The 14810-nt window shown below is 43.8% G+C and overlaps 1 protein-coding gene across 1 annotated transcript; it reads left to right on the forward strand.

Annotated features, from left to right (window-relative positions):
* The first annotated feature begins 4227 nt into the window (after positions 1-4227).
* mcm6 (minichromosome maintenance complex component 6) lies at positions 4228-14612 on the forward strand. The gene is made up of 17 exons (XM_083991243.1): positions 4228-4460; positions 4631-4777; positions 5890-6000; positions 6148-6235; positions 6707-6868; positions 7575-7740; positions 7844-7992; positions 8741-8891; positions 9007-9148; positions 10734-10875; positions 10957-11064; positions 11236-11391; positions 12457-12750; positions 13421-13544; positions 13637-13819; positions 13915-14054; positions 14143-14612. Exons 1-17 carry the CDS (start codon positions 4360-4362, stop codon positions 14248-14250), a joined length of 2472 nt encoding a protein of 823 aa, XP_083847369.1. The 5' UTR covers positions 4228-4359; the 3' UTR covers positions 14251-14612.
* The last annotated feature ends 198 nt before the right edge of the window (positions 14613-14810 follow it).

A 14810-nucleotide genomic window follows, 5' to 3' on the forward strand; every position in this document is an offset into this window, starting at 1 on the left:
CACTTTATTCCATCATCTGCTTATGTGCATGTAAACAGTTACATAATAAACACTTAGGCTACCTGTTACCTGTCCTATGTCTCTCTCTCTCTCTCTCTCCTTCACACACTAGACGCACACACACACATACACACACAATTCTCTTCTATTCATAGTGTATTCAAAACAGGAAAGACTTCCTGCAGCTCATTTTAGGAAAAACAAGCAGCTAAAACAATCAAACACCAGCGTAGCTCTGCGCTCTCCACCACAGAGAGCTGCCACAGAGTAAATCAGTTTGACAACATTATAGGAGACACTGAAGGCCACTCACAGCTTTCATCCAGCTTCATCAATAAACCAGGTACAATGGCACAGTGCAAACGTCACAATAGATCACCACAGCATCAAGAACAGGGCTGGTGTCAGCTTTCGTGAATGATACAAATAACAAAAATCATGATCATGACCCTATTGTAGATTTTTTCAAATTTTCAGTCTCAGTAAAGATTCATGCTTTGTTTAATTGTTACTATACAGACCATTAAAACTGATGATTGGTCAGTCAGTCGTGTTGAAATGTGCCATTTACTTGAATGGCACAAATATTGGTGCATGGTCCTTGGAGACTGAATCCTAATGACTTTGTTGATTCACAGAGCCACCAATGATCGCTTTTTGGTTTTAGTGAAATGTTTCAATAACTAATGGAATTGAATTAACTTTATTGATCCCCCGAGAAGGGAAATTTGTTTGCCCCAGCACCACATAACAATTAAGGTAAAAACGCAATAGGCCTATGTATAAAAATAGACAGATAAGTACCCTTGATTGTCATGAAGTTTAGTATGGATGACGACAACCCAGATCAGATCCCAATCCAGACAGCAAAATAAATCTAGCCCACATTTGGGTCACCATGCTTGTTTCCTTCTAGCCCAGTGCCAAATCTGGTCCTTAAAATATTACACATCTGGAGTTTCATTTAATCTATTTTCAGTTCATTCATTTATTACTTTTAAAACTGTAACCTTGTCAGGCCAAATTTTTTCATGCGTCAAATCTCATGTTAGCGCGTTCATAGCAGGTTAGCGTGCTATTTTTAGCATTTAGCTCAGGAAATCACAATTTACAATGACATTTTCCTGTTCTTCTTCTTTTAACAATTTTTTTACATAAGAACAAATGTGATGAAAATGAACAAATGAAAAAATGTGAAATCAGTTTCAAGTGCTCTATTTCAAATTAATTTAAACACCCATATTATTAGATTGTGTGGGCACATTTTTAGGTAACATAAAAATGATTTCCAGAAGTTCCTCAAACTTAAGTTGAGGCTCTGTATTCAGTAGTCTATTGGGGTTTGTTGATTTGCACTCTAAACTGTGTGGTATCAACCTACAGAAATCAACAACACTTTGTCATTGATGGTGATACTCAGGTCTGCACTAGTCTCCACCTCTTGTTTGTTTCTGTGTTCGTTGGTGACCGGGCTGAGGGCTGCTTGTCCTAAAATTGAGGTTCTGTGAGTAAAAAGCTCTGGTGCCCTGCTGGGTTCACTCATTATGGATCTTGATGCTCAGCGCTTCACTCTCAGTCACAGTTTCGTTTCAAGTCCAGTGTTCAGGAGTGAACCACGTAAACAATGAACATGTGTCATCGTGTGATTCCAAATAAAGCAGGAAACGACTCTTTTTAAACCATCTCTGCCCTTTTTTTCTATTGACATCCTGCTGCTCCTACACCTGCTTGTTCCCTCCGTCTTGTTTTTCACCTGTTACCACAAACTGGACACAATCAAAGTTTTCATGTTTCTGCACAAGCCAGTTCGGTGCCAGGTGCATGGTTGGCTGCAGACTATTGATCCAACTAGCCTAGTGTAAGTGAGTCTAGATGAATGTATTACAACTGCAAGTAGCAGGAGTTGTGTTGCTAACAGTGGTGGAACATACTTTTATTCTCCAGGCAAATATTAGCTACATAAAAATCCCTCCTCACCAATCATTACACTGATGCTATGGTGGTGCATGTGTATGTGTGTGTGTCAGTGTGTGTATTTACCTACAGATGGTCAGGTTCCCTCGTCACTCTCAGACAGGCTGAGCTTCCTGCCGCTGAACAATCGTGGGAAAACCAGAGGTCAAGACAAAAGGAGAAATAAAAAGGCAGAGAAACACTGGGCTGCATCCAAATGGCCTGCAATAACTTCCTGCTTTGTTCCTGGTGGATTCATACAATGTGACAGGTGAAACCAATAGCCTGTCGGGAGTATTTGTATTGACCTCAGCAGGTGGAGACGTGAGAATGATGTGGGAACAGAAATAGAAGTTAATGGAAAAATAGAGTATAAGGCTGTGTTTAGCCTCGCAGATGGTCCTAGGACTGTTTCTGTGTGCAGTTGGGACACCACTCCACTGTCCTGCATGGCTGTCCTTTGGGTGCTCCAAATTTCTTTTGATGTTATTGGATGTTATTGTATCAAACAAGGCATTTATCTTATAATTAGCACAATGGATATGCAGGATTTCTTTCACACATGGTTGGTAAATGTGCTCAAAATAAATGTATACATTCTTCTTCTCAATGGAAATGGCAGATTCACAAAAAAAAAGGGGGAAAAAGGAGCGTCCAAATCCACTTACTTGATTTCCCCTGCTGTACGTCATGCTCTTCAACAGTGGATCACATTTTCTTGGTTGTAACTGAGAAGAAAAAATATTGATAAATAAATAGTTTATAAATGTATAATTAATATTACAGACATTGTATTTCATAATCCGACCACATACCATATTTCTAAATATATTCACTCACAACTATTATGTCATATTGTGATTATCAGTTCACTGTAGTATTTAAATAGTTGGCAAATTAATGAAATTAATGAAAGCAAAACTACCTTGGCATCTGTTATAAACTTTATTATTTCATTATCTATTGATGTGTCACAACTGATTTACTCATTGACATAACTCACATGTGAGTATAGTGATGTACCACTACCCTGGGACTGCAGCCTGTACAACCCACGGTCTATGGTACAACCACAACTACATTACTATGGTGTTACTGCCCCACTGGTCGCTCTCAGTCACTACACTCCATGTTCAGCAACTTCATCAGAGGTTTGCTTTCAGAAAATCTCCAGCTCACTGACAACAGATCTATGTGTTACTGTAAGCTTCTTTAGACACCTGATCCAGATAAGACTGTTGTCTTCTGAACTTCAAAATGTGGCTATAAATAAGTGGCTGGTCAGTTGGATTCTTGGTGCGGGTTAATTTAAACAATCTGTCTCACATGTTTCCAACACTACAGTCCATTTCTACTTGTGTTCTAATATTTACAGTACGTTTAGAGCATAGCTGAGATGTGGTGAAAACGCAGGAGACATTTCACAAGAACCAATGCATGACAACCAGTGTTACAGAGGGAGGCTGTGGAGACAGGGCAGCCAGTAAGAGTAGCTTACTGCAACACTGTTATGATCCCCCACTGGCTTCCCACCAGAGTGGTGGGTCGGATTTAAAAGTGGATTGTTTGATTTAAAAGATTTTTGTTTTTGTTATGTTTTTAAATGAAAATTAACTGTAAATATAAAAGTATATGGTAATGAGTAGCCTACATTTAAACGTGTAAAAGTTCACAGCATCCATTATTAAGTGATGTCTGTCAATGCACCTTTGTCTGAGGTTCATCTGAAGAGGAAGCTGCGAGCCATCAGCAGGCAGTGATGGATCAGATCAGACTGATGTCCAGTCTGTGGTCCTGAAGCTGCTGGAGTTGACGGTTGTAGTGAACACATGGGATCATGAGTGTTCACTGCCCCCCAGTGGTCACAGTCAGGAACTACAACACGGCATCAGGTAGACTGTCAGAGAATATACTGAAACTACAACTCATTATTGGTGATTCGCGTTTAAAAGTATCATCAATATGATCTATTTATGCTCTTGATGTCGTTAGTTCAGCCCGTGATGACAAACTAACTTTTAAAAGGCTGATTTGATCTGATTTGGACCAGTGTTTGAACTCGTCTTCACTATTTTTTTTTTAATTTTTATTATTAACTTTATTGACATTTCGAGCAGGAAGCGTACCGCGGGAAAACGGAGAGGGACTCTGCGTCACTCTGCATTTCCGCCCTCTCGATTGGCCACAAACTTCAGAACATTTGCATGGCGTCGCCGATTGGTCGAGAGCGGCGCGCCAAACGTCACGTGGTCCGTCTTTTCGCGCGAAAGTGTTTCTCTTCTCTTGTTGTGAGGAGGACTCGGGCTCGTGCTGTCTTGTGTGTCTGTGTGTGTCCGGAGAGGAGCGGCGCGGATCGATCAATAATATATTTCTGAATCTTCGATCGCAGTTCGACAGTATTTCGACATGGATGTTGCCACAGCAACCGCGGAGAATGCCGGCGGGGAGACGGTGAAGGACGAGTTGGCTGAGAAATGCCAGAAGTTGTTCCAGGCTTTCTTAGAGGAGTGAGTCTCTCCTGCAGCTTCCTTTGTGTTGCAGTCAGCGACACGAGCTGATTATCAGTTTTACCTCTGTTTCTTTAAATCTGGCTTTTCAGTAAGTGTGGTTTTCCCACTTTTGGCGCTCTTGATCGATGTGTGTTTTACATGCTGCTTTGTCTTTTCGTCCTGCTCAGGTTTCAGAGCGGGGACGGGGAGGTGAAGTATGTCCGCGAGGCCGAGGAGCTGATCAGGCCCGAGAGGAACACGCTGCTGGTGAGCTTCACCGACCTGGAGGGCTTCAACCAGGAGTTAGCCACCACCATCCAGGAGGAGTACTACAGGTCAGAGCACCTCACAGCCGTGCACATGTCACTACTGTCTCTTGAGTTTCACTGTGAGAGCTGCTGCCCTGCTTTTTTGAATGCACCCACATTAGTAGGGCAGACTGGGGACAGAAGTCTTATTTCTTCAATCAGAAACATGCTAGAGTGATGACACTCAGTTAGACCCTCTGCCCACCAAGAATAGAGAAGACAAAAGAAGACACTTTTTCCTATGAAAAGTTTAATTTATTTGATGTCATACAAGGCAAGGCAAGGCAATTGTATTTGTATAGCCCGTTTTTACAAACAATTTGTCTCAAAGGGCTTTACATGGCATCACAACAACATCCTCTGTCCTTAGACCCTCACATCGACTGAGGAAAAACTCCATAGAAAACCCTTTTAACAGGAAAAAATCAGAGAAACCTCAGGGTGAGCAACAGAGGAGGGATCCCTCACCCAGGACAGGCAGACGTGCAATAGAGTACAGTGAATAAATCATCCTAAAATAGTGTACATGTTGCTGCTGTTGCATGCTATTGAACTCCAACTGTTCTCTGATAAATATTACTAAATAACTACATAATACTATATAGTATTATTGTAAGACAATGCATATTTTAGGAATACTATGCTTATTGAGAAAAAAATCAAAAGTTAATCAGTCCAATTTAATGTGTTGCATCCCTCCCTGATCCGTGTTGCAACTGTCCCCAGGTTTGGGGTCAGTTGCAACGTCTGAATTCTTCCATTCAAATGAATATTGTAAGTGATGTCATATGTAGCCATCTTTAAATGACATGGCTAATTAGCAAACACGTAATCTATCAAAGTTTGGCGAGCCTAGTCCAAATAGTCTCTGACTAACTGAGAAAATGTGAAAAGTTTTGCAGCAGTCCCCAGTCATGTGCCTCTGCAGAGATTTGACCTGTGGACCAAGAGTCATGGAAAACACATGGAAAATTAGAAAAAAAAAGTCAAATGTCCTGGAAATTATGGTTCTATGAGAGATTTGTCATAATTTCTAAGCATGTAAGAGACTCCTTCATAATTTAGAGCCATAGACTGCACACCTTTAAATCAGACTTGTGAGTGTGAGCCCTGATTAACATGAAGGTGTGTGTCTGCAGAGTGTATCCCTTCCTGTGCCGGGCCGTGCGTAACTTCGCTCGGGATCATGGGAATGTTCCTCTCAACAAGGAGTTCTACGTCGCCCTCGAGGATCTTCCCACCAGGCACAAGTAAGAGATGACATCCACTGCTGTTTTTTTTGTTTTTGTTAGTTTTTTTTTACACTAAATCATTAATTAAACACAGTGTTTTCACTTTGCTGTCGACCCAGTAGAAGTTATGTCATTAATATGTAATATTCCCTTTGTGTGACCTAGAATCCGTGAGCTGTCCTCTGCACGTATCGGCACCCTGGTGAGGATCAGTGGTCAGGTGGTGAGGACACACCCAGTGCACCCTGAGCTGGTGAGATACTCTGCAGATACATGCTTTTTTTATAACATGCTTTTGTTTTTATTTATTGTATTTTTTTGTACCAGGGAACATCTATGTATGGGACAGCGGATGGAAATTAGCCTGTGGCTACAATCCGGCTTGTTTACGATTTTGTTTCGTTCATGAACTCGCATTGTCCCACTTTAAATAAATTGAATTGAATGTGAATAAAAAGTGATGAGAGAGCAAATGTACAAATAAACAGAATCTACACTGCTGTATGAATACGTACGCTTAGAATAGAATAGAATAGAAAAACTTTATTGTCCCGCCAAGGTAGGAAATTCATCCTTGGTCTCGCTTGTATAAAAAGAACAAAGATGCTTGCCAGCAAGACAAAACAAGATCAGTTTCTGACGAGACTTTTTATGGATGAAGTCAGTATTATCAGTAAAACTCAGTTTGTGTTGGTTGTTGTGGTGACTTGTGGTGATGTTTCAGGTGAGCGGTACCTTCCTGTGCATGGACTGCCAGGCCGTGATCAAAGACATCCCTCAGCAATTCAAGTACTCCCCCCCCACCATCTGCAGGAACCCCGTCTGCAACAACCGCTCCCGCTTCCACCTGGACACACACAAGTCCAAGTTCATCGACTTCCAGAAGGTAACTCTTAGGACCCGGTGTGTGTGTGAGAGTGTGAGAAAGAAGGTGCAGACTGATGTACAGACTCTGATGTTCATGATTGATTCTACCTCTGTTAAAGGGATAGTTCACCCAAAATTCAAATTTCACTCATTATCTACTCACCCTCATGTCAACTAAGAGTCCTCCGTCCCTTCTCTTAGTTACGGGGGGGTCCGCGCAGCAGTATTTGTCCATATAATGGTTGTCAATGGATACCAACTTTCTTTGTCCAAAAAGACACACCAAAAAACATCCTGCTCGTCTATAATGTCCCTCTTGTATTGAAGCCCCGACATGAGAAATTGCTCTAAAAAAAATTAAATAAGTCTATATTTTAAGCTTGTTTGTAGCGGAAGCTCCCAGTGTCTCGGTTCACTGCTTTGCCTGTGTCAGTGCAAATCTCGCGTGATTTGCACTGACCGGCGGAACAATTGCTCATGTCGGGGCTTCAATACAAGAGGGACATTACATACGAGCAGTATGGAGGTATTTGGATGTTTTTTGGTGTGTCTTTTTGTTACGAAGACAGTTGGTATCCATTTGCAACCGTTATATGGACATGCACTGCTACGCCGAGACCCCCTGTAACTCAGAGAAGCCACGGAGGACTGAGGGGGAGTAGATAATGAGTGAAATTTCAATTTTGGGTGAACTATCCCTTTAACCCTGCGTTTGCTGCGTTCAGGTGCGTATCCAGGAGACGCAGGCCGAGCTGCCCCGCGGTTCAATCCCTCGCTCCCTGGAGATCGTCCTGAGGGCCGAGGCCGTGGAGACGGCTCAGGCCGGAGACCGCTGTGACCTCACCGGGACGCTCATCGTCGTGCCGGACGTCTCTCAGCTCAGCACTCCTGGTACGAGTCGGACCAACACCTTTGTAGAGCCTCCAAATTGATTTAATATTTTTTGGGGGGGCTCGCTCGTGACTTGTATGGGTTGTCGTTGTTCCTCCTGCAGGTGTGCGAGCCGAGACCAGCACCCGTGTAGCTGGAGGACGACAGGGCTTCGAGTCTGAGGGTCTGAGAGGACTGAAAGCTCTGGGAGTCAGAGAGCTGTCCTACAGACTGGCCTTCCTGGCCTGCAACGTGGCCCCGACCAACCCGCGGGTAAGAGACAGCAGTGATGGGAATAACGGCGTTACTAACAGCGCTACTTCTTTCAGTGACGATTAATCAAAAAAGTTACTCTTTCCCCTGTTACAACGTTGTTACTGTTGACAAAATGCACCGTCACGCCGTTACTTGACCCAAGAAGTCCCACCAGAAAAGAATACACCTGTTTAAGTGTAGGACGTTATAAACACATTGTTTTCAGTTCATCAGCTGGTCGGAAAAAGCTGTTTATCTGGAACTAACCAACTCACTCAGTATCCCTCCACACAGGCAGACTCCGCGATACGCTGTATCACTCCGCCTATCAGCTGTTAGATCAGTGGTGTGTGGAAGAGGCGGAGTGATACAGCGCTGTGTGGAGGGATACTGAGTGAGTTGGTTAAAGGGCTTGTTCCATATTTTAGCAAATTGGCCCATTGCCATTATCCCTATAGTCATAGCAGTAGGTTCATTACCTTTAATTGTCAGTGCAAGCTATTTTTAGAATGGCGGAGCAGAGCCGTGAGCTGCTCAGAGCTATGCTATGGAGGCTAATGGGATTTCTTGGTTTCCCTCATCAAACTCATCAAATACACAATCCAACAACTCCAAAACGCTCTGGTGGACAAGTTGTGACCTGCACATTCACCACGCTATGAGATGATAACGGAACGTTACGGAACAGAGCCGTTTTCTTGTCCACATGTTTAACCCTTGAAGCAAACGTCTAGTGTTCAACTGAAATGTCTTTTCTCTGTTGCAGTTTGGTGGGAAGGAGCTGCGGGAGGAGGAGCAGACGGCCGAGAGCATCAAGAGCCAGATGACGGAGAAGGAGTGGGAGAAGGTGTTTGAGATGAGTCAGGACAAGAACCTGTACCACAACCTGTGCACCAGCCTCTTCCCCACCATCCACGGTCAGTGTCTGAACCCCGGGCTTCAGCCCCCCACCCCCCACCCCTTTTCCCCCAAAGGCCTTTTAAAGCCGTAGCGGCTCGTTCGAATGTTGACGATGATCTGCGTTGCGTTCAGGCAACGACGAGGTGAAGCGCGGCATCCTGCTGATGCTGTTCGGAGGCGTTCCCAAGACGACCATGGAGGGGACCTCGCTGAGAGGAGACGTCAACGTCTGCATCGTCGGAGACCCGAGTACCGCCAAGAGCCAGTTCCTCAAGTACGTTTAACAGATTACACACACGTCGACTAGAGTTGAGCCGGATACTCGGCTAAAACGAGTATCCGGTACGGATAGAGCACTTTTGCCGAGTACGAGTATTATACGAGTAATACGAGTCAATATCTGTGCTCGGAAAAAAAAAAAAAAATTGAATGAAAATCCTCATTGGATAGCTGACTGTGTCTGCGTTCTGTGATAGGCTACAGCCCCTCCCCTACACACATGCAGGTGTGTTGCTGTGTCCCACTCTGATCACACACACAGAACAGCTGACAGCTGTCTGTCTCTCCCTCAGTCACCCAGGTTCGCCGGTCTTTTCCCTTAACGTTCAGCTTCAGCTTTGTTATTAGGCCTACTTCAGTCACTTACTTATGAACCAGTAGTTCTGGTAAACGTGGGTTCGTTCAGACGTGGTGCCGACTCGCGTTGCGTCTCTGCCTGTCGGAGATTTTTTTTTTTTTTTCACACACGCTCTCTCTCCCTCCGCCGTTCGTCGGAGTTTTTTTTTTTTTAAACCGTCAGCTGGCGCTAACCAGTTCACGCACTGAGTGTCTGACACTTTCTTGCTGTATTTCTTAAAAAAAATAGTAGTGGTATAAATAATAGGCCTATTACAAATTAAGCTACACACACACACACACACACACACACACACACTCTCTCTCTCTCTCCCCCCTCCTCCCTCTCTCATGATCAGTGAATACAGAATTATACAGAATAATGAGTGATACACAGAGAGTAGCTGACATTCAGCTGTCTCTGTCTCTCTCTTACTCACACACTCACACACACCTGGTGTGGAAATAAAATAAAATAAAAAATCAAATTAAAGTAAAAAAAAAAAGAAAGTTATGTTGAGTATGAAAACTCTTGTTCATTACATTTTACTTAATAATTGCAACCACATGTGTTGTATTCATTGTTGCAAAACTTGTTGTGTAAATGAATAGTTTGTTTGCTATCATGATCAAAACCGTTGATCTGAAGCTCAATGCTGATGCTGTCCTGTAAACAGTTTTCTAATCAGCAATAAATATAACAATTTCTGATCAATCCATATCAATTGCATGCTTAAAATAACATACCGGTTAAAGCCCTGCCCATTTCAAGACAACCCGACCCACTTCTGGGTTAAACCCCGCCCACTTCCGGTTTAGGCCCCGCCCACTCCGAGTACAGATACAGATACAGATAATTCATATGGTTAACAGATACAGATACAGATACAGATAATGCTGTACTCGCTCATCCCTAACGTCGACACTTCTCAGCAAACTGCAATTCATTATTAAACTGAATGTCGTCTGTTAGAAGGACGAGGACAAATAAATGTGTCGTTTATTATCTGAGTTCTGGTAATGTCCTGTCTCCTAATATAATATATAATTACAAAGTGTAGATCTGAATGTATTTGACTTGACTTTATTTTGAATGTGTCTAAGATAAAAAAGCAAATAAAAATCAAAGCACCATCGAATCAGAATATATATACACACGTTTGAAAAATGAGTAGGAGGAAGTATACACTTCTTTTATTTACTCTGTGTAACACTGACATATAAATGTGTGTGTGTGTGTACAGGCACGTGGAGGAGTTCAGTCCCAGAGCCGTGTACACCAGTGGGAAAGCCAGCAGTGCTGCAGGTCTGACGGCCGCCGTGGTCCGAGATGAGGAGTCCCACGAGTTTGTGATCGAGGCCGGAGCTCTGATGCTGGCCGACAACGTGAGTGTTGCACGTCACGAAGAAGACGAAGGAAATGATTAAAGTGTGTGTACCTGTATTAACAGTTGTGTTTGCGTACAGGGTGTGTGCTGCATCGATGAGTTTGACAAGATGGACCTCAAGGACCAGGTGGCCATCCACGAAGCCATGGAGCAGCAGACCATCAGCATCACCAAGGCTGGAGTCAAGGTAACGGCGAGAGAGATGCCCTTAATGTCCATGAAAGACAGGACTCGGCATGAATACTATAAACAACTGAAGAGCTCTAATCTGTATTATTTATAAATCAAACTGTTACCCATGAGGCCTTGCAGCCACCTCTGCAGTAGATTAACCCGACTTTGTCTCCGTCTCCTCCAGGCCACCCTGAACGCTCGCACATCCATCCTGGCTGCTGCCAACCCAGTGGGCGGTCGCTACGACCGCAGCAAGAGTCTGAAACAGAACGTCAACCTGACAGCGCCCATCATGAGCCGCTTCGACCTCTTCTTCATCCTGGTGGACGACTGCAACGAGGTACAGGGGGCGGTCTCTGCAGCTTTTTTAACTTTATTTTTCTGTCCAGCTGCAAGTTTTTTTTTATTTACTTAATTTTTTTTTACTATATCCTACATATGTGACCCGTTCTATCAAAATGAGTCGGATGTCGCAACGTTCTATTTTTAGATAATCGGCTGATAACGTAGAAAACCCATAGAAAATCAAAAAAAAATGTTTACCCTAATTTCAAAGCAATAACATTCAAAAACAATCTCCCAAAGTTTCACAGTCCAGATAATTGAGAAAAGGCACGAAAATGATGATTAAAGTTGACTTGCAACTTTAACCCTCTGAAAATGAGCGTTGCACCGGTGCAAAACATGAAATATCTCCTGAACCGTTCATGATTGAGACGAGCTGTAAACTGCATCTGAATTGCGGGATTCTCCGCTTTCCGACGGTCATTGAATGTTACAGGTACAGAAACAGATGCTAAACCGAGTAGCATCGACGCTAACAGAGCATAGCATCGATGCTAAACCGAACGTAGCAACGATGCTAAACCGAATGTAGCATCAATGCTAAACCGAACGGAGTAATCGACACAACGCCTGCACATGTTTTACAAAACATCATCAAAACATGACGACTTCTGAACCGTTTATGATAGAGACGAGCTGTAAAAAGTATCTGAATTGTGAGATTCCCTGCTTTCCGAGGGTCATTGAATGGTGCCTCTATGACAACAAGGGACCGTATAGGGTGCGTGTAATCACGTGGTACAGGAACAGATGCCAGAGTCACTGGCAAAAACTTGAACTGCAATTTTCTCAGGTTTTAGAACGGAATAAGAGAGTGAAAGATCGTAATTCAAATGGCCACATCTCGAAAACCATCAAATGTGTGACTCTGACTAGGGTATCATTTTAAAGCTTATTTTCTAATCTTTCCATTGATACCAAAATCTCAACTTTGAAATTTGGGTCACTGTGACTCATTTTGATGGATCAGGTCACATTTCTTTGTCCCTTTTTTTGTCGTCCTACAAACCCAATTTCTTATGAGTCTAATAACACACGTCAATCTGTGGATGTTTCCTAGGTGACGGACTACGCCATCGCCAGACGCATCGTGGACCTGCACTCCCGCGTGGAGGAGTCTGTGGACCGGCTGTACTCTCTGGATGAGATCCGCAGATACCTGCTCTTCGCCAGGCAGTTCAAGCCTAAGATCTCCAGTGAGTCGGAGGAGTTCATCGTCGAGCAGTACAAACGCCTCCGGCAGCGCGACGGCGCCGGCAGCGTGTCCAAGTCTGCCTGGAGGATCACGGTGCGACAGCTGGAGAGCATGATCCGCCTGTCGGAGGGCATGGCACGCATGCACTGCTGTGATGAGGTGAGAACGACGAGAGAGCAAAGACGACAGGAAGGGATTCTGACTCGTATTGTGTTAGACATGAAGTTTTAAACGGTGGATACAGAACAAAATGCAGTAAAAGTAACAAGTAACTGAGTTAGTAACCAAGTTACTACATGATACAAGTAATAAATTACAAGGAAAGAAACTATTGCGGTACTTTTTTTTATAAAAACGCTCAAATATGTCATAACCCCCATTTAAAGGGATAGTTCAACATTTTGGCAAATTGGCACATTGCCATAATCCCTACATTATCTCATAGCGTGGTGAATGTGCAGGTCACAACTTGTCCACCAGAGCGTTGTGGAGTTGTTGGATTGTGTATTTGATGAGTTTGATGAGGGAAACCAAGAAAATAGCTTGCACTGACAAATAAAGGTAACGAACCTACTGCTATGACTATAGGGATTATGACAATGGGCCAATTTGCCAAAATGTTGAACTATCCCTTTACGCCACAGCTTCCTCAGTTTTAAGACTCACGGCAGACTCAGTTGGTTAGAGTGACATCAACAGTGAGAATTTGTCACAATAATTTTAATCTAACGACTACAACTCAGGCTTTAAAAAGAAAGTCGTACTTGTAACTACCAGTGTAGCTCACATGACACAGCATGGTGATCATTACATCACTCTGCGTCTCCAGGTTCAGCCCAAACATGTGAAGGAGGCCTTCCGTCTCCTGAACAAGTCCATCATCAGGGTGGAGACGCCCGACATCAACCTGGAGCAGGAGGATGAGCTGGAGGAGGAGGAGCAGATGGAGGAAGGTACGGTCACACGGGGAACACGCTGTTCAGGAGGCAATGATTCATATCTGTCATGAAGACAAATCATCTGATGTGAACTCGTTTTTCTGCAGGAAACAACATCCCCAACGGAGTGAACGGCGTAAACGGCCACGCTAATGGAATCAACGGCCACGCCAACGGTGTGAACGGCCACGCCGAGCCCGGCTCCCAGAAGCCGTCCCTCCGCCTGTCCTTCCCCGAGTACAAACGCATCTCCAACCTGCTCGTCCTGCATCTGCGCAGAGCAGAGGAGGGTAAGAGGCGTCCTCCTTCCTGATGTCTGCTTCTTTATCTGCTTTTTTTTTTTTTTTTTACGACAAAAATCTGACCTTTTCACCGTCATCTGCAGCTGAGGAAGAGGGGGAGCTGACGAAGAGCGCCGTGGTGAACTGGTACCTGAAGGAGATCGAGTCGGAGATCGACTCGGAGGAGGAGCTGGTCAATAAGAAGGGTCTGATAGAGAAGGTCATCCACAGGCTGGTGCACTATGTGAGTCCACCTTCTGTAGAAATAACAAAGATCGTTCTTTCAGTATTCAGTGTGGTGGACATGACTGACCATGTGCGTCTCTCCTCAGGACCACATCCTCATCGAGCTGTCCCAGTCCGGGCTGAAGGGCTCCGAGTCCCAGAGCACGGAGGGAGCTGTTCTGGTCGTCAACCCCAACTACATCCTGGAAGATTAAGCTTTCCCCTCTCCACGCTCACCGCTTCCATGATATTAAACCTCGGCAATAAAGTTGGCGTTCCATGTGTTGAATATGAATGCTCATATGTAATGCATACATAATAGTAGCGTTGGAGATGCTGTTGGACTTGTTTTTAGAGTTTATCATCTCTACTGTGTAAAAAAAAAAAAAGATCCTGGGGCTCTTTAAAAGGAAAAAAAAAGTGTTTTCTTCATCAAACTGACTTGTAAATATGCTGCTCTTTCCTCCAGTTGTTCGCTGGCTTGTTTGACTGAGGTAACTGCCCCCAACTGTGTACTTGCTGTTTGTTATTGTAACTATATATTAGAGGCACACACACTGCAGCTTGCCTCCATGAACTCGAGTTATGTTTTTTTGTAAAATTATGAGATGTTGAAAAAAAATGTTGGTTGAATAAATAAAATGTTGACATAAACACGTCAGGTCGGACAGTTTTATTTATTTTTTTGTTAGTAATTTCCTGCAGTTCACAGAAGCGCCGTGCTGGCGTTGACCGCCAGGTGGCAGCAGCGTCAACGAGAAACGTCACTGCGCAT

This window comes from Trachurus trachurus (assembly GCF_905171665.1).
Source record: "Trachurus trachurus genome assembly, chromosome: 17".
In the NCBI taxonomy this organism is placed as follows: Eukaryota; Metazoa; Chordata; class Actinopteri; order Carangiformes; family Carangidae; genus Trachurus; species Trachurus trachurus.

What these genes read in the sequence shown, in the direction of transcription:
- mcm6 (XM_083991243.1), top strand. Translation starts at nt 4,360, where the DNA reads ATGGATGTTGCCACAGCAACCGCGGAGAATGCCGGCGGGGAGACGGTG. An exon ending in ACCCAGTGCACCCTGAGCTG is followed by an intron (nt 6,236 to 6,706) that starts GTGAGATACTCT and finishes GTGATGTTTCAG; the next exon opens with GTGAGCGGTACCTTCCTGTG. An exon ending in TCACCAAGGCTGGAGTCAAG is followed by an intron (nt 11,065 to 11,235) that starts GTAACGGCGAGA and finishes CGTCTCCTCCAG; the next exon opens with GCCACCCTGAACGCTCGCAC.